Raw genomic sequence first — 23,559 nt, forward strand, 5'->3', positions numbered from 1 at the left:
CACGTCCCTCTCGTCACTGTCCTTCACACGGCCCCGCAGGCCCCCTCTGCCAGGAAGGCAACAAGAGCACAGCGTCCACCACTGCAGAGAGAGCCCCATGCTGCTCAGCTAGAGGAGAGTCCCCTGCCCTGCCCCGCCCTCGACATCAGCCCCGTCCCCGCTTCTGCCGTGGCCTCCAGACACGGGGGCACTCAAGGGGCAGGGCAGACCCGCCCACTGCCAGCTGGGCTGGGGCGTGTAGAGGGGCAGCGGAGCCACCCCCTCGTCCCGACTCCTCATGTGGGTGCCCCCTCCCCCCCATCTGTCCCTACCCCAGCCCCCTGACTTGGAGAGGCTGCAGAGACTGGGATCCCAGGGAGGGCCAGGAGGGAGCCCCTCTCCCTGTGGGTCTGACACCCGTGAGCAGGGAGGGGCAGCACCAAGGAAGGAAGTCCTGGAGGAGGGACGGCTGGCAGGCACGTCCCTCAGGGTCGGGAAGGACTGCCTCCAAGGTGGGAAGAGCCAGTAGCCCGCAAAGCCCTGGAGTCGACAGGGGCACTGCCCAGCGGCGCAGATCCCACTGGGTGGGCTGGGGAGGCAGAATCTTGCCACACCAGCAGCGACAGGAAGGGAGCCAGGGGCGAGGCCAGGGGCACACCAGCCCGCCTGCCCACCCCCACCCGGGACTCACCTGCCCTGCTCTGCCCTCCCCCAGCTGGGACCAAACCTGGCATCTTAAGGAGCCCTGTCTTCTGAGCTCCTCCGAGGCCCAAGTCCAGGCAAAGCAGAGGCAGAGCCTTCTCCCCACGGGCTCCTTGGAAAAGGGACCAGCGGTGCCTTCCAGCCCCGCTGCCGACCCCCATGTCACCCTGGCCCAGGGCTCCAACCTCCCCGCTCTGTCCTCCAGCTCCCCCAACTCTTTCAGCCCAGCCCAGGTCACCCACAGCTGACAGGGGACACGGGACTGTCCGCTGGGAACCAGGCCGGGGTGTGGCTCCGAGGACCACAGCTGCTCACGGCCGGCCATCAGCACCCGGGGCCCTCGAGGGAAGGTCCCTCAGTTTCCCCTGCTTGATGCCTCAGGCCTCCTGTGAATTTTCAGAAGGTCCAGAACACGGGCCTTTGCGGCCTGCACCGGGGGCTCCCACCTAGCAGGACCCTCACCGCAAATCAGTGAAGCTCAGGCGGGCTACACTCAGTGCCACCAGCCCTCACGACTGCTGCCCACCTGAGAGGCTGTGGGGACCCCCTAGGGCCTGCCGGGGTTGGGGGTTCACAGGCCAGGGGTCAGGGCCACACATCTGTCCCTCCCATTCCTGCCTGGGAGACAGTCCTTCCTGGACTCAGAGAGGCAGTCTGCCAGCCTCTCCTCCCGCAGGACTCAGCGTCCCTGAGGCTGAGCCCTCCTGCTCTCATGTGGGACCCAAGAGAGGGTGGGCAACCTCATCTGAGCCACCGTCCTCCAGGGAGGATCCAAGTAGGGCCCAGTGGGGATGGGGCGTCCATCCCTCTGGGTGCCAGGAGGAGGGGAACCCGCTGTGAAGAGCTGCTGACTTCAGCGAGAGCTGGCCAGCACTGGCCCTGGGCCCCGAGTGAGCCCAGGAGAGCCTGGGTCCCCACAGGGCGTGTGGACGGGGTCACCCCCCAGCACAGCCTGTGGCTGCCGGGACTCCTCCAGCCTCTCGGGGTGACACCCAGGACACCCTGCGCAGGGCACAGTGGCTCAGCAGCTGGGGTGCGGCCCCCCACCCGCTCCCCCTGGGGTGTCAGAGACAGGAATACCTGCCCGGGTGTCTCTTCGCATTGGGCTAGGAGCAGCCCCATCTCCCCGTCTGCATCCCAGGCTCACAACGATGTCCCAGGTCCCCAGTGTCTGCGAGACCCTTCCACCCAGCAGGGCCCGCTGGTTTTGAGGGGAGGAAGGGGTCTTTCCTCTGGGGGTTCCTGTTGACCGCGGTGGGGTCACCAGCTCTGTTCTGGCCTTCTCAGTCAGCCCGCAGCTGACCGCTCTGGGCTCCCCAGAGGCCGCCAGGGTCATAGCCGTGTCCCCTCCGCAGGAGACATCACAACAGCTTCACAGACAAGGGCGCTTTATTGATTCAGTGGTTGACAATCTGTGTCTATAAACTGCTGCCTATGGCTTGGGGGCGGGGCGGGCCCGTGCCTAGGGTGCAAAGCCACCAAGGAAGGTGGAGGCCCTGGACTGCCTCCATGGACAGCGGCTAGTAGCCTCTATTTTTCGCCATCCTCAAAGCCATCTCGTAGGCTGCCATGTAGACAAAAATGAGAAGAACGATCGATCCAATGGTCAGAAAGATGCCCAGGACCAGGGCCCAGATGTTCAGGCACTTGGCGGTGGAGGCGTAGCTCTGGGCCCCAGTGATGTCGCCGACCATCTTCCGGTCCCTAGACTGGAGGAGGAGAGGTGGTGAGGGTCCAGGTGACCGCCGGGACTGTGGCTCAGGCCCTCCCCTGCTGCTCCCAGTCACCCGATGGGTCCTCACACTCCCGTTCCCTGGAGTCTGAACAGGACAGGGGCCGGTGATACCCTCCCCTCTTGGGGCCTCTGTCTGAGTCCTCACAGAGAGTCAGCCTCTCCAGGAGCCCCAGGGCTCAGCCTCCCTTCCTCTCAGGCCCCTTCACCGGCCACTCACACACCAGGGGTCAGGGTCCTTGCAGCACCTTCCTCGTTTCCGGACCAGACTCCAGTTCTAAGGCTGAGTGTGAAGGCTGTGCCTTCCCTGATGAGGCTGGGAAGGAGGCCGTCTTGGGGTGCGAGAGACACAGACCCCCAGCTCCACCCCATGTGAACCCAGGCAGCCTCGCCATGAGTCTCCCTGGGAATGATCCCCCAGGCACACTCTCACACACACACAACACACACACGCAAAGAGCATGCACACAGACCCGTGCACACGGGGGCTCCCCAACCCCACGTGTCGTCTGTGCAGGGCCCTCTCCAGGCTCCCAGACACTTTCTTGGAGATGCCCCAGGTGCCCACCCACCTTCACAGAGTAGGCGAATGCCACGAAGCCCAGGCAGCACCAGTTCATGAAGACAGTGTTGAACAGGGACCACACGATGTGGTCGGGCACGGCGGTCTCCCTGGGGATGTTGATCACCGTGGTCGCCATGGGTTCCTGGCTCTGGGGCGCCCCCAGCACGGCCACCTCGTGCTCCTCCTTGAACATGTCTTGTGTAGGGAGATCGATGTGCTGAAAGTAGATGGAAAGGTTGAGAAATAAGTTTCCTGTTTTATAGTCTGAGATGCCAGTGGATTTCAGTGGGCACTCCCATTCTGGGTTCGTTTTTATTTCTCATACTTTCTATTTCCTGTTGTTTCTAAATTGTTTGGATTGTCTGGGACCTTGTTGGGTGGAACAGATGCCTGAGGCTTCAATGTGACTTTATGGCCCCAATTCTCCCCGGGTGGCCCTGCTGGTGCCAAGGTCCTGCCGGCAGCCCTTCCGGCTAAACAGAGGCCTGGTTTCCAACCTGGGGAGAGCACTTGAGCTAATCATTAATCAGATTATTGACACGAGACTTTGTCTTTTTCTTAACTGTGGTAACACACACAACACCGCCTTAGCCGTGCCTACGCGCAGCTCAGGGGCGTGACGCACATTCACGCTGTGCAGCGGCCACAGGCACCACCCGCCTCCACGACGTGCTCACCCTCCCGAAGGGACACGCCGTCCCCGGAAACACGCACTCCCCTCCGCTGCCCTCCTGCAGCCCCTGCCCCACCGTCCACTTCCTGTGTCAGTGAATCTGACGCCTGCAGGGTCCTTTTGTGAGTGGAGTCAGACAGGATATGTTGTTTGGTGACTGGCTTATTCCACTGGGCATCATGTCCTCAAGGTCCATCCACACTGTAGCATGAATTCCCTTCCTTCTGAAGGGTGAATAATACTCATTTGACTTATTTTAAAGATCCCTCCAGGTAAGTTTGGTAACAATTGATTTTTACACTGTTCCTTCTCATTCAGAATAAACAACAGTGTTTTAGGCAGCTTTCGGTGTTTAATATATTTTATAGCTATTACTCCAATCTCATATAATGTGAAGAATTCTTTAGTCTGAATGTCAGCCCAAGGGTGTTTGGCTGATGAGGGAAGCTGCTGCTGTTGCTAACTCACTTCAGTCCTGTCTGATTCTGTGCGACCCCATAGACAGCAGCCCACCAGGCTCCCCCGTCCCTGGGATTCTCCAGGCAAGAACACTGGACTGGGTTGCCATTTCCTTCTCCAATGCATGAAAGTGAAAAGTGAAAGTGAAGTCGCTCAGCCGTGTCCAACCCTCAGCGACCCCATGGACTGCAGCCTTCCAGGCTCCTCCGTCCATGGGATTTTCCAGGCAAGAGTACTGGAGTGGGGTGCTATTGCCTTCTCCATGAGGGAAGCTACATTTTGCCATAATTAGAGACTCACTTTCATCTTTCTGGCAGGGATGAAGCAAGAAAAAACATACTGCACATCACGAGTCCACGTTTACAGGCCTCTTTATAGACAGTGTTTTCCAGTTTTGTGATCAGTTCACCTCAGTCGCTCAGTCGTGTCCGACTCTTCAAGACCCCATGAATCGCAGCACGCCAGGCCTCCCTGTCCAGCACCAACTCCCGGAGTTCACTCAGACTCACGTCCATCGAGTCAGTGATGCCATCCAGCCATCTCATCCTCTGTCGTCCCCTTCTCCTCTTGCCCCCAATTCCTCCCAGCATCAGAATCTTTTCCAATGAGTCAACTCTTCGCATGAGGTGGCAAAGTACTGGAGTTTCAGCTTTAGCATCATTCCTTCCAAAGAAATCCCAGGGCTGATCTCCTTCAGAATGGACTGGTTGGATCTCCTTGCAGTCCAAGGGACTCTCAAGAGTCTTCCTCAACACCACAGTTCAAAAGCATCAATTCTTCGGCACTCAGCCTTCTTCACAGTCCAACTCTCACATCTACACATGACCACTGGAAAAACCATAGCCTTGACTAGACGAACCTTTGTTGGCAAAATAATGTCTCTGCTTTTAAATATGCTATCTAGGTTGGTCATAACTTTCCTTCCAAGGAGTAAGCGTCTTTTAATTTCATGGCTGCAATCACCATCTGCAGTGATTTTGGAGCCCCCCAAAAATAAAGTCTGACACTGTTTCCACTGTTTCCCCATCTATTTCCCATGAAGTGATGGGACCAGAAGCCATGATCTTCATTTTCTGAACGTTGAGCTTTAAGCCAACTTTCCTACTCTCCTCCTTCATTTTCATCAAGAGGCTTTTTAGTTCCTCTTCAATTTCTGCCATAAGGGTGGTGTCATCTGCATATCTGAGGTTATTGATATTTCTCCCGGAAATCTTGATTTCAGCTTGTGCTTCTTCCAGCCCAGCGTTTCTCATGATGTACTCTGCATATAAGTTAAATAAGCAGGGTGACAATATACAGCCTTGATGTACTCCTTTTCCTATTTGGAACCAGTCTGTTGTTCCATGTCCAGTTCTAACTGTTGCTTCCTGACCTGCATACAGGTTTCTCAAGAGGCAGGTCAGGTGGTCTTGTATTCCCATCTCTTTCAGAATTTGCCACAGTTTCTTGTGATCCACACAGTCAAAGGCTTTGGCATAGTCAATAAAGCAGAAATAGATGTTTTTCTGGAACTCTCTTGCTTTTTCCATGATCCAGGGGATGTTGGCAATTTGATCTCTGGTTCCTCTGCCTTTTCTAAAACCAGCTTGCACATCAGGAAGTTCATGGTTCACATATTGCTGAAGCCTTTCTTGAAAATTTTGAGCACTACTTTACTAGCGTGTGAGATGAGTGCAATTGTGCAGTAGTTTGCACATTCTTTGGCATTGCCTTTCTTTGGGATTGGAATGAAAACTGACCTTTTCCAGTCCTGTGGCCACTGCTGAGTTTTCCAAATTTGCTGGCATATTGAGTGGAGCACTTTCATAGCACCATCTTTGAGGATTTGAAATACCTCAACTGGAATTCCATCACCTCCACTAGCTTTGTTCATAGTGATGCTTTCTAAGGCCCACTTGACTTCACCTTCCAGGATGTCTGGCTCTAGGTGAGTGATCACACCATTGTGATTATCTGGGTCGTGAAGATCTTTTTTGTACAGTTCTTCTGTGCATTCTTGCCATCTCTTCTTAAAATCTTCTGCTTCTGTTAGGTCCATACCATTTCTGTCCTTTATTATGCCCATCTTTGCATGAAGTGTTCCCTTGGTATCTCTAGTCTTTCCCATTCTGTTGTTTTCCTCTATTTCTTTGCATTGATCACTGAGGAAGGCTTTTTTATTTCTCCTTGCTATTCTTTGGAACTCTGCATTCAGATGGGAATATCTTTTCTTTTTCCTTTGCTTTTCACTTCTCTTCTTTTCGCAGCTATTTGTAAGGCCTCCCCAGACAGCCATTTTGCCTTTTCGAATTTCTTTTCCATGGGGATGGTCTTGATCCCTGTCTCCAGTACAATGTCACGAACCTCCGTCCATAGTTCATCAGGCACTCTGTCTATCAGATCTAGTCCCTTAAATCTATTTCTCAGTTCTGCTGTATAAATCATAAAGGATTTGATTTAGGTCATACCTGAATGGTCTAGTGGTTTTGCCTACTTTCTTCAATTTAAGTCTGAATTTGGCAATAAGGAGTTCATGATCTGAGCTACAGTCAGCTCCTGGTCTTTTTTTTGCTGACTGTATAGAGCGTCTCCATCTTTGGCTGCAAAGAATATAATCAATCTGATTTTGGTGTTGACCATCTGGTGATGTGCATGTATAGAGTTTTCTCTTGTGTTGTTGGAGGAAGGTGTTTGCTATGACCAGTGCGTTCTCTTGGGAAAACTCAATTAGCCTCTGCCCTGCTTCATTTTGTACTCCAAGGCCAAATTTGCCTGTTACTCCAGGTGTTTCCTGACTTCCTACTTTTGCATTCCAGTCCCCTATAATGAAAAGGACATCTTTTTGGGGTGTTAGTTCTAAAAGGTCTTGTAGGTCTTCATAGAACCGTTCAACTTCAGCTTCTTCAGCATTACTGGTCGGGGCATAGACTTGGATTACTGTGATAGTGAATGGTTTGCCTTGGAAACGAACAGAGAAGGGATCAGAGGGCAGACAGACTGAAAACCACAATCACAGACAGCTAGCCAATCTGATCATATGGACCACAGCCTTGTCTAACTCAATAAAACTAAGCCATGCCGTGTGGGGCCACCCAAGACGGACAGGTCATGGTAGAGAGGTCTGACAGAATGTGGTCCACTGGAGAAGGGAATGGCAAACCACTTCAGTATTCTTGCCTTGAGAACCCCATGAATGGTACAAAAAGGCAAAAAGATAGGACACTGAAAGATGAACTCCCTAGTTTGGTAGGTGCCTAATACGTTACTGGAGCTCAGTGGAGAAATATCTCCAGAAAGAATGAAGGGATGGAGCCAAAGCAAAAACAATACCCAGTTGTGGATGTGACTGGTGATAGAAGCAAGGTCTGATACTGTAAAGAGCAATATTTCATAGGAACCTGGAATGTTAGGTCCATGAATCAAGCAAATTGGAAGTGGTCAAACAGGAAATGGCAGGAGTGAACGTTGACATTCTAGGAATCAGCAAACTAAGATGGGCTGGAATGGGTGAATTTAACTCAGATGACCATTATATCTACTACCGTGGGCAGGAATCCCTTAGAAGAAATGGAGTAGCCATCATGGTCAACAAGAGTCCGAAATGCAGTACTTGGATGCAATCTCAAAAACGCCAGAATGATCTCTGTTTGTTTCCTGTTTTTTGTAGGCGCAGTTAATAGATTACTTCACAGTCACATCCAAAGTGAGATGGCATCGCAATGCCTAGACCCATTAGAGAAAATCAGGCAGAACAGTAAAACTTTCTTCTAGGGCTTCAGAAAAGAGATTCTGACTACAGATATCCTGCTATTTTCTGTCTCTTTAATACGATTTCATTGTCATTTTACCGTCTCCCGTCTGTCTTGCAGTAGAATTGACGTGTGCCAATTCCAATGCTGGATAGGGTTAATTTGTATTTGGAACATGAATATGATACACGGGAATAGGGTTAAATGTTTTGGGTCATATAGTTAGCCATCAAAGTCAAGGTCTTAGTCAGTCAGTCACGTCCAATTCTTTGTGACCCCATGGGCTGTAGCCCACCAGGCTCCTCTGTCCATGGAATTCTCCAGGCAAGAACACTGGAGTGGGCGCCATTATCTTCTTCAGGGGATCTTCCCGACCCAGGGATCGAACCCAGGTCTCCTTGAGCCATCTTGAGCCACCAGGGAAGCCCTATAATTAGCCATGTTGAGTTTTCAAAACAAATTTCAGATTTGCTACCATTCTGGGGCTTCCTCTGTGGCTTGGTGGTAAAGAATCTGCCTGCCAATGCAGGAGACGAGAGTTTGATCCCAGTCGGGAAGATCCCCTGGAGGATGAAATTGCAACCCACTCCAGTACTTTCGCCTGGAGCGTCCCGTGGACAAAGGAGCCTGGTGGGCCACACTGCATGCAGTCACAGAGAGCTGGACACGACTGAGCCACTGAGCGTAAAAGCCTTTCTCTCCTTGGCTGCTCTGCCAGCCCTGTGCATAGCTGAAGTTCCCAAGGGTGGAGCATTTGGCCAGCAGGATCCTGGGGGAAGGAGCCTCCTGTCTGCTCTAGGTAAGAAGAGAGCATTCCCAGGTGGTGCTAGGTCCATAGGGCCGCACAGAGTCAGACACGACTAAAGTGATTTAGCACACGTGTTGAATTCAATTGTTGACAGGTATTGTTTAGTTCCCAAGTCATGTCCAACTCTCTGGGACCCCATGAACTGCAGCACGCCAGACTTCCCTGTCCTTCACTATCTCCCTCAAACTCATGGCTATTGAGTCAGTGATGCCATCCAACCATCTCATCCTCTATTGCCCCCTTCTCCTCCTGCGCTCAATCTTTCACAGCATCTGGGTCTTTTCCAATGAATCGGCTCTTTACATTAGGTGGCCAAAGTATTAGAGCTTCAGCTTCAGCATCAGTCCTTCCAACAAATATTCAGGTATAAACTGCTTTATAAAAGGGTGGGGACAAGGGCAGGGCCATAGCCCCAGGTGCAGGACTAGCAGTGGACAGGGGAGCTCGTGGGGTGCCTGTCATGGGCAATAGCCTCTGCTATCCTGCACAAACTATAAAGTCCTCTGGTGGCGGTCAGGTCTGCACACACAAGAACAATCAACCTGATGGTCAGAAGGAGGCCCAGGCCCAGGGCGCAGATGTCCAGGCACTGGGCAGTGGAGCGTGGCTCTGGGCCCCGGTGGTATTGGCCGCCATCTTCCGGCCCCTAGACTAGGGGAGAAGAGGTCGTGAGGGTCCAGGTGATAGCCAGGGGCTGTGACTCAGGGGCCCCCCTGCTGGACTGCAGTGCCCATCCTTCCCGATGGGGACCCACCCCTGCCCATCCCCTGGGGCCTGAGCAGGCCAGTGCCTGGTGGGCCCCCCACTCCTGGGCCTCCATCTCTTCCTCCCAGACTCTCAGCCTCCCCAGGAGCCTCGGGGCTCACCCTCCCTCAGCTCTGGCCCCTCCGCTGGCCACTCACCCACCAGGGGGCAGTGTCCTTTCAGCACCTTTCTGTTTTCTGGACCAGATTTGAGATCTGAATTTATCTGAGTGTGAAGGATGTACCTTTTCTAAGGAGGCTGGGAAGGAGGACGTCTTGGGACAATGGAGACAGAGACCCCCCCACCCCCGCCCCTTGGGCACCCACAGCCTTGCCTTGGTCGCACTGGGCAACCAATCTCTCACTGGGAGGGTCCCTCAAGCTGCAGTTTTCAGAGTTCCCTATTTTGGATGTAAAACCCCAGCCCCCCAAATCTGTCTCAGCACCTATGTGGGAACTGTGAATCCCAACGCACAGTTTCCGGTCGGTGTGGGGCCCCCAGCTGCACTATTCACATGTGGAGTTCTGCTGGTCCAATCCTTCCCAGTCCTCAGACTCCACGTTAGGAACTGTTGGTGTTTACCATCCGGAGTCAGGCTGGGTCTCATTTAAAAACCGAACTGCATCTTGAAATGAGTTACTTCCAGTTTAAGCTGGAGTGGGTCTCGTGCAAGTCCTACTGGGAATGCAGAATTTGCAAGTTAGAAAGACAAGCAGCAAAAACTGGTGCAGATTAAGCGTTTAAAAGCTGCTACACCACTGCCCTCCTGACCTGAGGACTCACGTGTCAGGGCAGGTTGGTTATGGAATTGGTTGTATTGACTCCAGATTGCTCATCAAACCCAAGAAAACTGAGCAGCGAGGTACACCACGAATCACGCACAATCTGCATTGCAGCGGCAAGTCCTTTTGAGGTATTAGTTTGTCTCAGACAGAACCCAAGGATTAGATATAAGAAAGGAGCTCGCCACCTGCCGGCACAACTGTTTACTTTATATCTAAGAACTGTCCCAGAAGCTGTATATATCACAAAAACGGCAAAGTCCTACTAAAACCTAGAACAGAATGACCATTTATGAGGGATATTCCAAATAGGTAAGATCACATAAGAGGTGGACCTGGAAGCAAACTTCCTGAATCAAAGAAGTTGAATGGAACATGTGCTTCCTGCTGTAACAAGCCCACTCTGGCTGCTGTAGAGGGAATGCAGAGCAGCTGCACTAATCCAGGGGAAGGGCGCTTGACTTGGCCTCAGTGGCGCTGAGATTCTGCCCAATCAGGAATTGGGACCAAGTGGATTCGGTGTGAGGGGCAGGGGAATGGGTGGAGCTGGATGGGTGAGGGACGTATAATTAAAGCCCAATACATTAAAATTCCTTTAAGAAATGAGTAATACAAAGATTAAGGCACATCTGATACAGCTTCTTGAAGGGCTGCTCAAAGATTTATAGGCAGAGGATAAATTGGCTCTGATGAGAGAAAGAAGACGATGTGTCTCAGCGCTCACCTCTTCCAGTGGCAGGTAAAGTGTGCAGAAGAGGACCATCATGCAAGATGGCCAGTGGCCACCTCCTGTGCCGGGAGCGGGGACTGGGCAGAGGGTACAGTGGAGTGAATGCTTGTGTTCCCCCAAATTCCTACTGAAATCCTAAAGTGATGGTATTAGGAGGTTAGAAGGTCATGAGGGTGGATCCCTCCCTCAGCTCCTTCCACCAGTGAGGAGCAGGGAAAAGTAGGCTGTCTGCAATAAGGGCCCATCCACGCTGGCACCCTTATCTTGGACCTTCAAGCCTTTGGAAAAGTGAGAGATACATTTCTATTATTTATGAGTCACTGGTCTGGGCACTAGCTATAGCAGTCCCAACTCAGACAGAAGGTTTGGGAGCCTGAGGTCTCTCTTAGACCCGGTGCAGGCTGGAGAGCCAGGAGCCCTCCTCCACGGAGCGGGCACTTGGTTACATCAATCTCAGTCAGTTCACTCAGTCGTGTCCAACTCTAGGACCCCATGGACTGCAGCACCCCAGGCTTCCCTGTCCATCATCAACTTCTGGAGCTTGCTCAAACTTACGTCCATCGAGTCAGTGATGTCATCCAACCATCTCATCCTCTGTCGTCCCCTTCTCCTCCTGCATTCAATCTTTCCCAGCATCAGGGTCTTTTCCAATGAGTCAGCTCTTTGCATCAGGTGGCCAAAGTATTGGAGTTTTAGCTTCAGCATCAGTCCTTCCAATGAATACTCGGACTGATTTCCTTTAGGATGGACTGGTTTGCTCTCCTTGCAGTCCAAGGGACTCTCAAGAGTCTTCTCCAACACCACAGTTCAAAAGTATCAATTCTTTGGTGCTCAGCTTTCTTTATAGTCCAACTCTCACATCCAATCTGGCCCTTGACATACATGTAATTCGCAGGCACACAGATGCTGCTGGCCCGTCTGGAGGGAGATGAGACCAGGCTTAAGACATAAAAAGCTCATCCCCCACAAACAGCTCTGGACTGGGGAGGAAGAAGCAGCCAGCCTGAGCGGCAGCTGACTGCCATGAGGGAGGAGGGCTGCCTGCAGCCTCCACCAGCAGGGCCAGGTCACAGCCCGCCCCTCAACACGCGCACCGCAGGCTTTCTCTCTCCACACTCCGTTTTCTCCTTAGCACTGTCCAGTTCCACCTGGACGTGGCCTGCTTCCTTCCACCGGCACTCACGGGGACTGTCATATCCCTAAGGCTGGACACGGGTGATCAGACGGTGATCTGGGCATTGCCGAGGACAGCAGAAGCCAAGGCGGCCACCCAGCCACAGCGGCCCTGACCCGGTGCCTCCACCCGCTTTTGTCCGCGGGGGAGGGGGCTCTGGTGGGCAGACCGCAGCCACCGCGTGCCTCGGCCGGCCGCCTTCGATGGGGGCTTCCCAGCTGGACCCCAGGATAGGAGGCGCTCTGGCGGCTCCCCACCGCCCGCCAGCCTGTGGGGTAGCGTTTCCCGGTGAGGGGGTAGCTCTCTGAGGGGCGGGGCTCCCTGCGGGGCGGGCGGTGGGCTCGCGGGCGGGGCGGCGCTCGGCGGGCTGTCATTTGTCGTTATATTTAGCGGCGGGCGATCAGCCGGGCGGCGGCGAGGGCTATAAGCGGCGGGGCGCCCACCCTCGAAGCAGGAGTCCGAGCGAGGAGACGGCGCTGGAACCCATGGACACGTCGTATCCCCGCGAGGACCCCCGGGCCCCGACGCCCCGCAAGGCGGACGGCAACGCCCACACGGCCCTGACGCTGGGGGCACCGCGACCCCCACCTCGAGACCACTTGATCTGGTCCGTGTTCAGCACCCTCTACCTGAACCTGTGCTGTCTCGGCTTCCTGGCGCTGGCCTACTCCATCAAGGTGGGCCTGGGGGGCTTCATGGGGGCCCAGGAGCATTTCATGGGGGCTGCTTGTCAAGCCGGGATGCAGGAGGACTCTGCTGGGTTTCCTCCAGCCTGATGGTGGGGGGAGGCCTGCCTCCCATGAGGGCTTCTGAGTCTGACTGCTGTTCATAAAAATGAAGGGCGGTGTCTAGTCTGTCCCAAAGGACCCAGGGTAGATCAGACCTTACCCAAGGGGGTCTCTTCTTTCAAATGGGGCTTTTCACACGTGGGGGCTCCTGTTAGCACAGCTCCCTAGCTTCAGCGCCTGTGGTGGCGGCCTCCCAGCACCAATGAGGGCTCCCTACCCTTGGGAGTCCTAGGAGGTAGATGCTGGCTTGAGATGGCCACTGGGTCATTAACTGGAGTGGGAGGGTGCAGAGGCTCCCTTCAGCCCCACCTTAGGCTGAACCTTTTACCACCCAAGGCCCCCCAAGGAAGGTCAAGCCCATGTGTCCAGCTGGGGGCAGTGAAGGGAGTGACTCCAGCCCAGACAGTATCCCCTCAGGCCTCTCCCCTCCATCCAGGTTTTGGGTCCAGCATGGGTCCCCCAAGGTGTGGACCCAGTGGCTGTGTGGGATGGGGGTGGCGGGGCCACCAGTCCCCGCGAACCTGTAGAGACCTGGCCCTGCTGCCGGTTCACAGGCCCGAGACCAGAAGGTGGCTGGAGATCTGGAGGCAGCCCGGCGTCTCGGCTCCAAAGCCAAGTGCTACAACATCCTGGCCACGATGTGGGCGCTCGTGCCACCGCTCCTGCTCCTGGTGCTGGTGGTGACCGGCGCCCTGCACCTGTCTCGGCTGGCCAAGGGCTCCGCCGCCTTCTTCAGCACCAAGTTCGACGACGCCGACTATGACTGACAGGCCGGGCCCTGTCCCTGTCCTGACCAGGGACCCCAACCCCGGGGCTCTACCCCAGCCCCCTGGAGCCCTGACCATCTACAGGGCTGAGGCCCACCCCTGCCCTAGCCCGGGCACCTAACACTGACTCTGAAGGTCTTTCACTTGGGCCTCAGGGACTTCCCCTCAGCTCGATGCCCCCAGTTCCCTAACCCCTGGCCCTCAGGCCAGCTCCTTCCTCCCCACTCACCAGCCTCGGCTGTTCAATTAAAAAGACCTGGTTCCAGAAAGTGCCTTCTGGGACTGTTCCTGGCTGGGGCTGGGGAGGGCGTCTTCCCGAGGGGAGCTACCCTAGGGACCACCACAGCCAAGTCCCCCTGGACTGCCCCCAGCATCCGCGGCGGGCTGCTGTGTCCCGCTGGCTTGGCCGTGCCGACTGTCCCCTTCGTGCCTGCACCAGGCAGCTTGCGGCTTCTGGGTGGAGGCGCCTGAGTATTTTAGAATGAAGTTGGGAAACGGGCTTTTGATCTCTGCCACGCTGTGGTTTAGTGGCCTCTCTTCCAGAACATGTGTGGTGAGTCTCCGAGTCCACGTGTGTGCCCATCCTCGAGTCAGCGTGTGTGCACGAGTGTTAAGGGGAGTCCCTGGCCAGTGAGATCCATCCTTGCCCTGCACATTCCTGTCTGTGGCTGGGCCTGTGCTGACCTCCTTCTTTGTGTCACGCTGTCCTCCTGACCTCACATTCCTTTAATTCTGATTGCTCTCCGTCCCAGCAGTGGGTTCCCTCCCTCCTAGATCAGGGGGCTGGACAAAGACACACAAGCAGACAGGCGCGGTCACACCAACATCTGTGCACATGCCATCACACACACAGGCGCAGGAGCACCCCCCAACGATTGTACAGAGAGGGGGACACTTGGGGTGAGGACATTTCTAAGTGTCTTTGGCACAAGTGCCTGTTCTCGTTTCATTTTACCTCCCTGTGCAACCCCCTACCAGATGCAGAGAAGGGGGTTGCTAAACACACACGCACACTCTGTGTGGCTGGGGGCGAGGCCCTTGGGGCCTTGCTGTGGCCAGGCCAATGACAGGGCAGGCTAATTGCAGGGGCCTTAACCACAGGGTGGCTCAGGGCTTCGAGCACCCCACCCATGGTCCCTTCCCACCCGGCCTGGGCTGGGGGTGGAGGTCTCGGTGGAGCTGCTGCATTTGGAGCCCCTGGAGCGGCCCCTCCTGTGACAGCCAACAGCTGGCCCAGCCGCACGCCGGCAGCGCGGAGCCCCAGCCGCACGCCAGCAGCGCGGAGCCCCAGCCGCACGCCAGCAGCGAGGAGCCCCAGCCGCACGCCAGCAGCGCGGAGCCCCAGCCGCACGCCAGCAGCGCGGAGCCCCAGCCGCACGCCAGCAGCGCGGAGCCCCAGCCGCACGCCAGCAGCGCGGAGCCCCAGCCGCACGCCAGCAGCGCGGAGCCCCAGCCCCGTGCCGAGCGTGTGCTGCTCTGAGCCAGCCCGGGACAGAGGTTGTGCTGGAGGGACCTGGGGTGGAGGAGTTCTGCCCCTTCCTGGGCTGGTCCTACACTGGACCAAGGACAAGGCCAGTGCTCAGACTAGCATGGAGGCAGTGTTTCAACACGAAGCTCCAGGTCTGACCCAGGACGGGAACAACCCATGCTGGACACAGAGGCTGGGAGCTGGGGTTAGCCTGTGTGTGGTCGAATACACGTCTCCAAGCAGGGGATGGTTTGCTGGTCCCATTTGGTGAGGGGAGCCGAGTGCCCAGCCCATACCCAGGTGTGAGGACAGAGAATGCGCAGTTGAGCAGGTACAGGTGAAGGCCACCAGCAATGCTTCCGGCCCCAGGAAGGGACCTGGTCAAGTTCAGACAGTGGGCTGCCGTGGACTGGATCAGCCAGGCAGCACACACGTGTTGCCACCCTGTTAAGGCCCCTCAGAGGGTTGCCCCTTCCCCTGCACAGGTGGGTGCACACACACACGCCTGGCACACACGCCTGGGGAAATGTCAGCTGATGTCAGTCCTGTGGACAAAGGGCTGCCTGCCAACCCCACCTAATGCCTGTGCCCACATCTGGCTCCAGGGCTGCAGAGCCAAGTGTCTGCTTCATGGGGACCATCCGTGGCCTAAATGCTTGGCTCCAGCAGACCTCCTGGGCCTTTGCTGCACTGCCAGCAGCTGAATGAGAGCCTGTGGGCACCCGGGGGAGCCCCATCAAGCGCTGCCTCCATTCTGAGGCCACGTGCACTCAGGAAGCTGGTCTGTAGCTCGGCCACGCTCCCTGCAGCCGCACGCAGGCAGGCCCTGGTGACCCCAGCTCCTCCGCCACCCCGTCCTCTCTTCCTCAGGGGCTTCAGTTTATCACAGTTCACCTGCTGGTCTCTGCTTTTGGGAGAACTTGGGCTAACTCTCCACTGAGAAGAGAGAGCAGCAGTTTGCCAGACGAAGGCGGCGGGGGGTGGTGGTGGGGTGGGGAGGGAGGCAGGTGCAGACGTGATGGGACCCACTTACTTGTTCCACACGAGCAAGGGAAGGGAAGCCTGACTTTTGACCAGAGCCTCCCTTTCAGGAGGGTGCCCGTTGGCTCCTCAGCACAGACACAGTTTGCCCGGCACCGACCGAGCTTTACTTCCCCAGCAGACGCCGTCCCACCCTGGAAGACCCGAGAGCCCAAGTCAGCTGTGCCAGCTGGGGGGCTCAGGCCCGGAGCAGACAGCAGGTGGAGCCTCGGCCGAGTCCGCGTGCCCAGGCCAGGCAGGCCCAGCACCGCGGCCCCATCCTTCGCGCTGGTCGGGGGGAGAGCAGGTCCCTGCTCCACACCCCACACCCCTTCCTTCCTTGAGGAAGGCACGTGACGGAGACCATCAGATGTGACCGAAGTGGCCCAGAGGCAAGAGAAGCCAAGGACTGAGGGTGCTGGGCCCCCAGGCAGTCCAGGAGCGCCTGGGCTCAGGCGAGTGACACAAAGTCCTTTGTGGTGAAGCTGCGGCCTAGGTCCTAAGTCCTGCCCACGCCCCGCACCCCGCGGCCCTCCCCAGACGGGCCTGCACCTGCCTCAGTCTTCTTCGCAGAACTGGCCCCTCGGGAAGGGCACGAGGGGGCTGGGAGCAGACAGGGCTGAGCAGCAGGGAAGCGGCCTGTTCACGGGGGTCACTGGGGGCTCGGCTAGAGGCAGCGGCTTGAACTCAGGCCAGAGGGAGCCTGGCTGCCACATAGAGGCGGGTGGGGGTCCAGGAGAGCATTGAGAAGGGGCAGGTACAGCCACTCGGGGTCACCCGTGGGGGGGGCGTGTCGGGGGGGGCACCCCTGGCCATCTGCGGGGAGGGGTTCATGAAGCTTCAGGGCCCAAGGGTGTCCCAGAGCAGGGCCTGTGGGCTCGGGGCAGCTATTCAACGTCTTCAGAAAGCCTCCCAGGAAGTTCGTGGGGCAGTGCGTGCGGCCTACAGGCCTGACCTTTGTATCCGGCCCGCTGAGCAGGGAAAGCAGACTCTCTGTCCTGCAGGGAGAGGGGCATCGTGGGGCGAGCCACACACTGGGGCCGCCTTGGGTGGGGTCTGGGCGGTGGCCTACCTGGAGGCAAGGGGAGGCGAGTACATGACGGCCACAGCTCGGCTTCCAGAGAGGGGGCCCAAGGCCCTGCCTGGGACGTGACCTCTACTGTCACGAAGCCCACAGAGACGGAGAAGTTAAGCCTGCTCCCCTGGTAGGAAATGCCAGAGACACACACTGCAGAGATCCCCACTGGACACATGGGGTTGAAAGTCAGACCGGCCCTGGTGATTCTGGGGGGAAGGGAAGGTTCTGTGAGGAGGGCAGGGGGCAGCAGGCAGTCGCCCTCCGCTGCTACTGCACTCACCTGAACCCCGTGACCCCGAAGAGCACCGCCTGCAGGAAGCCCCCCATGCCCGTCAGGAAGTTCACAGCACCCGACCCGTCGGCATTCTCCGTCCACACCTGCAGGGGTGAGGCGGTCAGGGCAGAGCTGGGCACGGTGGGCATGGAGGGCCAGGCTGGGGCCAGGCTGACCTTGAAGGGCTCTGTGACGTTGGCGAAGCTCCTCTCCAGGAGGGCCCATGCCCGCCCCGGGTCCTTCAGCTCCATCCAGCCCACTGCAAACATGCTCTGGGGTCAGAGGACATGCTGGCGTGAGGCCCACAGCACAGGGAGGGGATACTGAGGCCAATGGGACAATGCCAAGGTGCTGTGAGGACCACCACCCCACGCCCCGCAGTCTCCTTACCCAGGTCATGGCGGGGCCGTGGGGGGACGTCACAGCCTCATAAATCTCCAGGTTTTGCCTGCGAACGTGGGGACTCAGGGGGAAGGGGACAGGATACCCCAGGAGCACAACATCTGCCTGCTTCACTTCCTCTCCTGGGGAGGGGGGGGAGGGCAAGGTGCTGCTGAAGGGGTGGGGGTGGGGCGGGGACTGCTCTGTTAGGAAGGGAGTGTCCAGGGTGGACACAAGGTCCTGTGGGAGGAGAGAAGGGCCTTGAAGGAGCTGCGAGTCCACTCACCAGGCTGGTACCCATCAAACTCAGGGTGAAAGTTCAGTTTCGGGTCAAAGGGCACCTTGATCTTATCAGCCACCACCAGCCACTGGTTGGGGACAGGATGCCCCAGGTCCTGGGCCAGGGCAGCAGCAAAGCGCAAGCTAGGAGCAGAGGTGGCAGGGCAGGGGTGAGGTGGGGGTGGGGGCAGGGGGAGGTGGGGGGAGGGGCAGGGTGAGGCAGGGGAGGGGGCAGGGGTAGATGGGAGGAGGGAGCAGGGGGAGGCAGGGGAGGGGGCAGGGGGAGAGGGCAGGGGGAGGGGCAGGGGGAGGTGGGGGGAGGGGAAGGGGGAGGGGCAGGGGTGAGGCAGGGGAGGGGGCAGGGGGAGGTGGGGGGAGGGACGGGGGAGGCGGGAGAGGGCAGGGGGAGGTGGGGGAGGGGCATGGGAGGTGGGGGGAGGGGAGGGGGGGCAGGGGTGAGGCAGGGGGAGGTGGGGGGAGGGGGCAGGGGGAGGCGGGCTGCAGCCACCACACTCCTTCCCCTTCTCAGTGGAGGCGGGGTGGGGTCTGACCTGTTCTGGACCAAGACGTTGGTGTACACAGAGTTGTTGACCCCTGGGTGGTACTCATCGGGGGGCATGACTCCTGGGCACAGAAGGGCAAGATGGTACTTCTTGGAGGGGCTTAGGGACCTGCCCTGGCCCAGCTGCCACTGTGGGGCTGGCAGTCACACGTGTCCACCTGCCCCTCCACTCGTGACTGTCCATGCTGCACATCCCTTGCCTGTCACCCACACTCCCGTGACGGCCACGGTCTCACCCTTCAGGTGGTACTTCTCCTCCTCAGGGTTCCACTCTACACGGCTGCACCAAAACTCAGCCACAGCCCTGACCACGTCCCAGCCACCAGCCTCTCGGAAGAGCTCCAAGTCCTGAGGGGAAGGGGCATGTCAGAGGCCACAGCGCCTGTGATTCTAGCTCCCACCGGTGACGGCATTTCTCGTCAAGGCCCGCCGTCTGAGTGCCCAGCAGTGAAGGCCTGGCTCCGAGATGCTCCACAGGACTAGCCCCAGACAGGCAGTCATGCAGCGTGGAGAGTCGCCCCGGGGGGCACAGTGACACCTCACCTGGGTGGTGTGGTAGTACAGCTGGAAGGCCAGCACCACAGCCCCGTTGACGTGGATCTCCTGGGTCCCGTAGATGGCTTCAGGGCAGACCTCCAGGCCAGAGCCCGCGCTCTCCCAGGCAAACTTGGCTCCCTGGGGGTTGGGGGATGGAGCAGATGACTGTGTTCCTGGGGGCCAGGGGTAGCCCACCACTTTCCCTTCGCTGCCAGCCTTCAGCCATGGAGGGCAGACAGAGGCGGGGGCCGTTGTGGGCCCCTGCGGGCTCTGAGTGCCCACGGTGTCCCTGCCGTGGGCCAGCTTACTTCCGCCCAGCATCTACTGTGTCCCTGCCCTGGGGCAGGGCAGCGAGAGAAGCCCTGCAGGGCCCCTCGGGCTGTTGTTCCCACTTGCGCAGTACAGGCTGGGGGAAGAATCCAAGACGTCCAGGTCCCACCCACTGAGGGGGCCTGGGGCGAGGGGTGAAGGCCTGAGAGGGGTGTGGGGCCTCAGGCCCTTTGGGGGCCCCTTACCTGGTAGCCCAGACTCCGGGCGTTGTCCAGGGCCCCGCTGAGCGTCCGGATGCGGTACTGCAGGAGAGCCTTGGCGGCCTCCGGGTGGAGCAGCAGGAGACCCGGGAGCACCCAGAGGTCCTGGAGCACAGCCATGGAAGAACCCCTGGTCTCTCCCTGCAGCCACATCCAGCTTCCTCCTCCAGTGCGCCCCCAGGTCTGTCCCCGATGACGCTCTGCACGCCAACCCCATGGTCGCATCCCCCAAACCAAGACACTCCTCAGACCTGGTGGGCACTGCGTCTGTCGGGGCTCAGGCCAGAGTCTGGGTGTGGGGAGCGGGTGGAGGGCCCCGCGTCACCTGGTCCTGGCTGCCTCACCTTCCTCCGCCCCCCTCCCCTCAGCAGCCCCAGGGGTGTTTCCAGAGCACACTGCTGGCAGCGCCCTTCCCCAGGTAGAGTCTGCGTGGCCTCCTCGGCCCCCCTGCAGTGACTCCTTTCCCAGAGGGGAGTACCCCTCGCCCCGGCCAGGAGGAGTCCTGCAGCTGCGTAGCTCTGGGCCTCTGCACCTTCTGGTCTGACCCCTCCTCCTTCAGCTGCGACTCTGCTGCCCCCAGCAGGCCTCCCCTGGCCACGTCCCTGTGCCTCCCCAGCCGCAGCCCCAACCGGGCAGAGCAGAGGCCCGCAGCGCACGTGGACTGGGGGGGGGGGGGGGGGGTGGCGCGCACCTGGTCCCAGAAGACGTGGCCCCAGTAGCACTCCTCACGGCTCCCATTGGAGAGGCCCCCGGGGCTGAGGCCATGGCAGACGTATCCTGAGGCCCCGGGCTGGGGCAGGGCGCTGAGCAAGTAGTAGAGTGCGCCACGCAGGGCCTGGCGCAGGGCCAGTGGCCCTTCCACATCCAGGCCACAGTCCGCCCAGAGCTGGGCCCAGGCCTGGGCGTGGGCTGTGTAGAGAGCGTGCCTGGCCTGCAGCTGCAGGGCCTCTGCGAGGCAGGCCTGGGCCTCAGCCTGGCTGCCACCCACCACCGTCAGGAACTCCCACGTCGCATCCTCCTGCTCTTCTCCGAGGGTCAAGGCTGGGGGGACCGGTGTCCACAGCATGTGCACCTCCTGCTGCGCGCCCCCAGGCTGCTCTGGGGTGAGCGTGTGGCCGCACAGGTACCTGCAAGAGGGCAGCTGTGTCTCAGGGACCAGCCTCTCCTCCGCCACCCAGCCGGCCCCCTGCCCATCCTCACCGGGCTCCCTGGAAGTCAGGACCCAGATGCAGGTCCAGGTCTGGACTTTCTGGGGAGAAGGCTGACTGCAGCCGCACTGTGACCGGCCAGCTCCCCTTGGCCAGGCGGGTGATGGACACACTGAAGGCCAGGACATGAGGCAGCATGCGGTGGGCATAGATGCGCTGGGAGGCGCGGAAGCTTGGGCCCTCCAGGGTGTGCAGGAAGGAACCTGGGAAAGGGTGGAGAGGAAGACGGGGCAATTCTCACACCCGCCCTGGGGCCACTGAGGACAGGTCCAAACCAACGGTCTTTCTGGACTGGGAATGAAGTCCCCCTCTCCCTTCAGTGAGGGAGCCACCTCCAAGCCCCAGCTGTCCTGTTCAGGAAGCAACAGCTACATGGGGGCTGCCAGGCTCCTGCTCGTTCTGGAGGCCTGCCGGCTGGAAGCCTCACAAAGCGGGCTCTCAGAGCCTCCTTTTGCAGGATGCTGGCATCCTGAGTGAGGAGGTGCCGGGGTAGTACCTCTGGCCTTCTGCTCGCTTGGAAATGGCGGGGGGTGGGGGGTGGGGTAAGGGGTGGGCAGAGGGCAAGCAGTGGCTACCTGTGTTAGTGTCCAGAACATAGGTCTTGGTTAGCTGCTCTCCGGTCCCTGCTGGGGCCTCCAGCTGGACATTGAGGGGACTGGGCAGAATGGCCCGGTGGGTATCCCCCAAAGCCCCATTGTACACACCGCTCACATGCAGTGTCTCATGATACACGCGTGTGCCCAAGTATGCGTTGGTCACGGTGGCCAAGAGCCGGGGGTCACTGGGCAGAGAATGGGCAGTGAATCTGGTGGCGTCCTTGCTAGCATCCTCCATGGAAAAGGTGACTCCGCGGAGGGGCCTGCAAAAGTGGGGGACAGAGGCCCCACAATTGGCTGGGCCTCTGTTTTCTGTAACTCCCAAAGCTCTCCTTGGAACTCGACTAATGGCCCCAGAGGTGGAGGGAGGGGCGTGTGCCCTCCTGGGTGGCCCCGATTTTCAGGCCGCCCCAGGAAACACCCTCCGTCCCAGGAAACACCCTCCGCCAGAAGATGCCCACCCCCACCCCCCACTACTGATCCAGGGACCCAACGGATGCCCCAGCTCCCACCTCAGGGCCGCACCCCACGAACCGGTCCTGCTGGCAGGAAGGGCGGAGCCTCAGCCCGCGGGCCTCACCCTCCCGGAGGCCAGTCGGTACAGGGCGGGGTGTGGCCAGCAGCTGGGGAAGGGGACGGGCAGGCGGGCCAGAGGCCCCGTCTCTGGGTCCGCAGCCCCGCCGCGTCCCTCGGCTCCAGCGGGCGCTGCCTCTCAGGGGCAGGAGGAGAAGCAGCCAGCGGCGGCCGTGCCACCGGAAGGTCCCGTGGTCCCCGCCCCAGGGCCGCGCGGGGCGGGCCAGACGCGCGTCCCCACCCCCGGGCGTCCGCGAGGAGGGGCGAAGGGCGGGCCGGGCCGCCTCTGGCGCCCAGCCTACGAGGCCGAGCAGAGACAAGCCCAGTTCCAGCTTTGTCCTGAGGCTTCTCCAGGGTGGATCTGACAGGGCTTTCGGCTTTCACCGCTCCCCTCTCCGGCGGCCGGTTCCTTCCTCTCTCCCTGACCGCCCTCTCCCAGGAGAGGTGGGGCCGGGGTTCTCCTCTGGAGCCCCGCCTTCCTTTGTCCCCGCCCCACTGGCTGGCTTTGCACCCCCTCCTCAGTCTCCATCTTCCCCACGTGCCGCCCTGCCTCTGGAAGCTCCGGGCTCTGGGCCTGTCTGGACCTTGTCTCTCTAACCCAGGCCTGACCCAAATGACTGCTGGGACCACTGGCCCAACCAGACACTCGGATTTAGCCTGTGCCTGGAACCTGGCCTTCCTCCCCCTCCCCCCACAAGCAATGGTGACCTCACCATCCCCCCCAGGCCCCCCCGGGCCCCTTCCGGCTCTCCCCATCCACAGGCGCCGCCTCCTCTCAGACCAGGCCAGCCTCCTGGGTTGGTGCAGGCCTGCTCCGGCCCCACAGCTCTTGGAGCACAGCCAGCCACCCTGAGCGTAGTCGGGTTCTGCTCGAAGCCTGCAGCGGTGCCCACCTTACGGCAGGAGGCGCCCCGGCCCCTCCGCTCTCACCGCCCCCCCCCCCCCCCCAGCCGCTATCTGGCGTCCCTGCTGCTTCTGCACCATCCCAAGCAGGCTCCCTAGTATGGGCTCAGTGTGTCCCCCCACATCCATCGGTTGGCTTCTGATCCCCACTGTGATGGTGTCTGTAGGTGGGGCCTTTGGTACATAGGTCAAGAGCAGTCAAGAGTAGGATTAGTGCCTTTATAAAGAAGGTATTTTGAGTAAACTGCGGGAGTTGGCAATGGACAGGGAGGCCTGGTGTGCTGCAGTCCATGGCGTCTCAAAGAGTTGGACACGACTGAGCGCCTGAACTGAACTGAACTGAACTGAAGAAGAGGCCTTAGATCTCCCTCCTTCTACCCTGTGAGGACACGGCTGGAAGACAGCCATTTGTACCAAGAGGGTCCTCACCAGACACCGAATTGACTGGCACCTTGACCTTGGACATCCCAGCCTCCAGAACTGAGAGAAAGGTACTTCTGTTGTTGGTCAGCTACCTGC

General features: G+C 59.0%; 2 protein-coding genes across 8 annotated transcripts; one reads left to right on the top strand and one right to left on the bottom strand.

The window, feature by feature from the left end:
• Positions 1 to 2,240: 2,240 nt before the first annotated feature.
• Positions 2,241 to 22,584, bottom strand: PGGHG (protein-glucosylgalactosylhydroxylysine glucosidase). Of its 7 annotated transcripts, none has more exons than XR_006641145.1 (14): positions 22,099 to 22,573; positions 21,544 to 21,827; positions 20,961 to 21,171; positions 20,452 to 20,887; positions 19,746 to 19,865; positions 19,237 to 19,368; positions 18,930 to 19,041; positions 18,683 to 18,755; positions 18,139 to 18,275; positions 17,862 to 17,995; positions 17,648 to 17,743; positions 17,478 to 17,575; positions 2,986 to 3,195; positions 2,241 to 2,390 (listed from the first exon to the last, which is right to left on the bottom strand). XR_006641145.1 is itself a non-coding variant. In XM_044943934.2 (14 exons), exons 2-14 carry the CDS (start codon positions 21,800 to 21,802, stop codon positions 17,062 to 17,064), a joined length of 1,947 nt encoding a protein of 648 aa, XP_044799869.2. In that variant the 5' UTR covers positions 21,803 to 21,827; positions 22,099 to 22,584; the 3' UTR covers positions 16,167 to 17,061. The 7 variants fall into 7 exon arrangements, 5 of the variants coding, with proteins under 5 accessions (XP_044799869.2, XP_044799868.2, XP_044799867.2 ...); XM_044943934.2 differs by lacking the exons at positions 2,241 to 2,390; positions 2,986 to 3,195 and adding exons at positions 16,167 to 17,117; positions 17,192 to 17,403 and having other exon boundaries at positions 21,673 to 21,827; positions 22,099 to 22,584; XM_044943933.2 differs by lacking the exons at positions 2,241 to 2,390; positions 2,986 to 3,195 and adding exons at positions 16,167 to 17,117; positions 17,192 to 17,403 and having other exon boundaries at positions 22,090 to 22,583.
• On the top strand, positions 12,229 to 13,900 carry IFITM5 (interferon induced transmembrane protein 5). The gene is made up of 3 exons (XM_006046911.4): positions 12,229 to 12,364; positions 12,467 to 12,753; positions 13,419 to 13,900. Exons 1-3 carry the CDS (start codon positions 12,280 to 12,282, stop codon positions 13,629 to 13,631), a joined length of 585 nt encoding a protein of 194 aa, XP_006046973.4. The 5' UTR covers positions 12,229 to 12,279; the 3' UTR covers positions 13,632 to 13,900.
• Positions 22,585 to 23,559: the final 975 nt, after the last annotated feature.

Source organism: Bubalus bubalis, chromosome 5 (genome assembly GCF_019923935.1).
Source record: "Bubalus bubalis isolate 160015118507 breed Murrah chromosome 5, NDDB_SH_1, whole genome shotgun sequence".
In the NCBI taxonomy this organism is placed as follows: Eukaryota; Metazoa; Chordata; class Mammalia; order Artiodactyla; family Bovidae; genus Bubalus; species Bubalus bubalis.

Excerpts from the sequence above, each read along its gene's own strand:
- IFITM5 (XM_006046911.4), top strand. The coding sequence starts at position 12,280 with ATGGGGGCTTCCCAGCTGGACCCCAGGATAGGAGGCGCTCTGGCGGCT. Across the intron at positions 12,365-12,466 it reads CTGTGGGGTAGCGTTTCCCG|CGGCGGGCGATCAGCCGGGC; the intron begins GTGAGGGGGTAG and ends CGTTATATTTAG. Across the intron at positions 12,754-13,418 it reads CGCTGGCCTACTCCATCAAG|GCCCGAGACCAGAAGGTGGC; the intron begins GTGGGCCTGGGG and ends GCCGGTTCACAG.
- PGGHG (XM_044943933.2), bottom strand. The coding sequence starts at position 21,802 with ATGGAGGATGCTAGCAAGGACGCCACCAGATTCACTGCCCATTCTCTG. Across the intron at positions 21,172-21,543 it reads TGTTCTGGACACTAACACAG|GTTCCTTCCTGCACACCCTG; the intron begins GTAGCCACTGCT and ends ACCCTTTCCCAG. Across the intron at positions 19,866-20,451 it reads GCCACGTCTTCTGGGACCAG|GACCTCTGGGTGCTCCCGGG; the intron begins GTGCGCGCCACC and ends GCTGTGCTCCAG.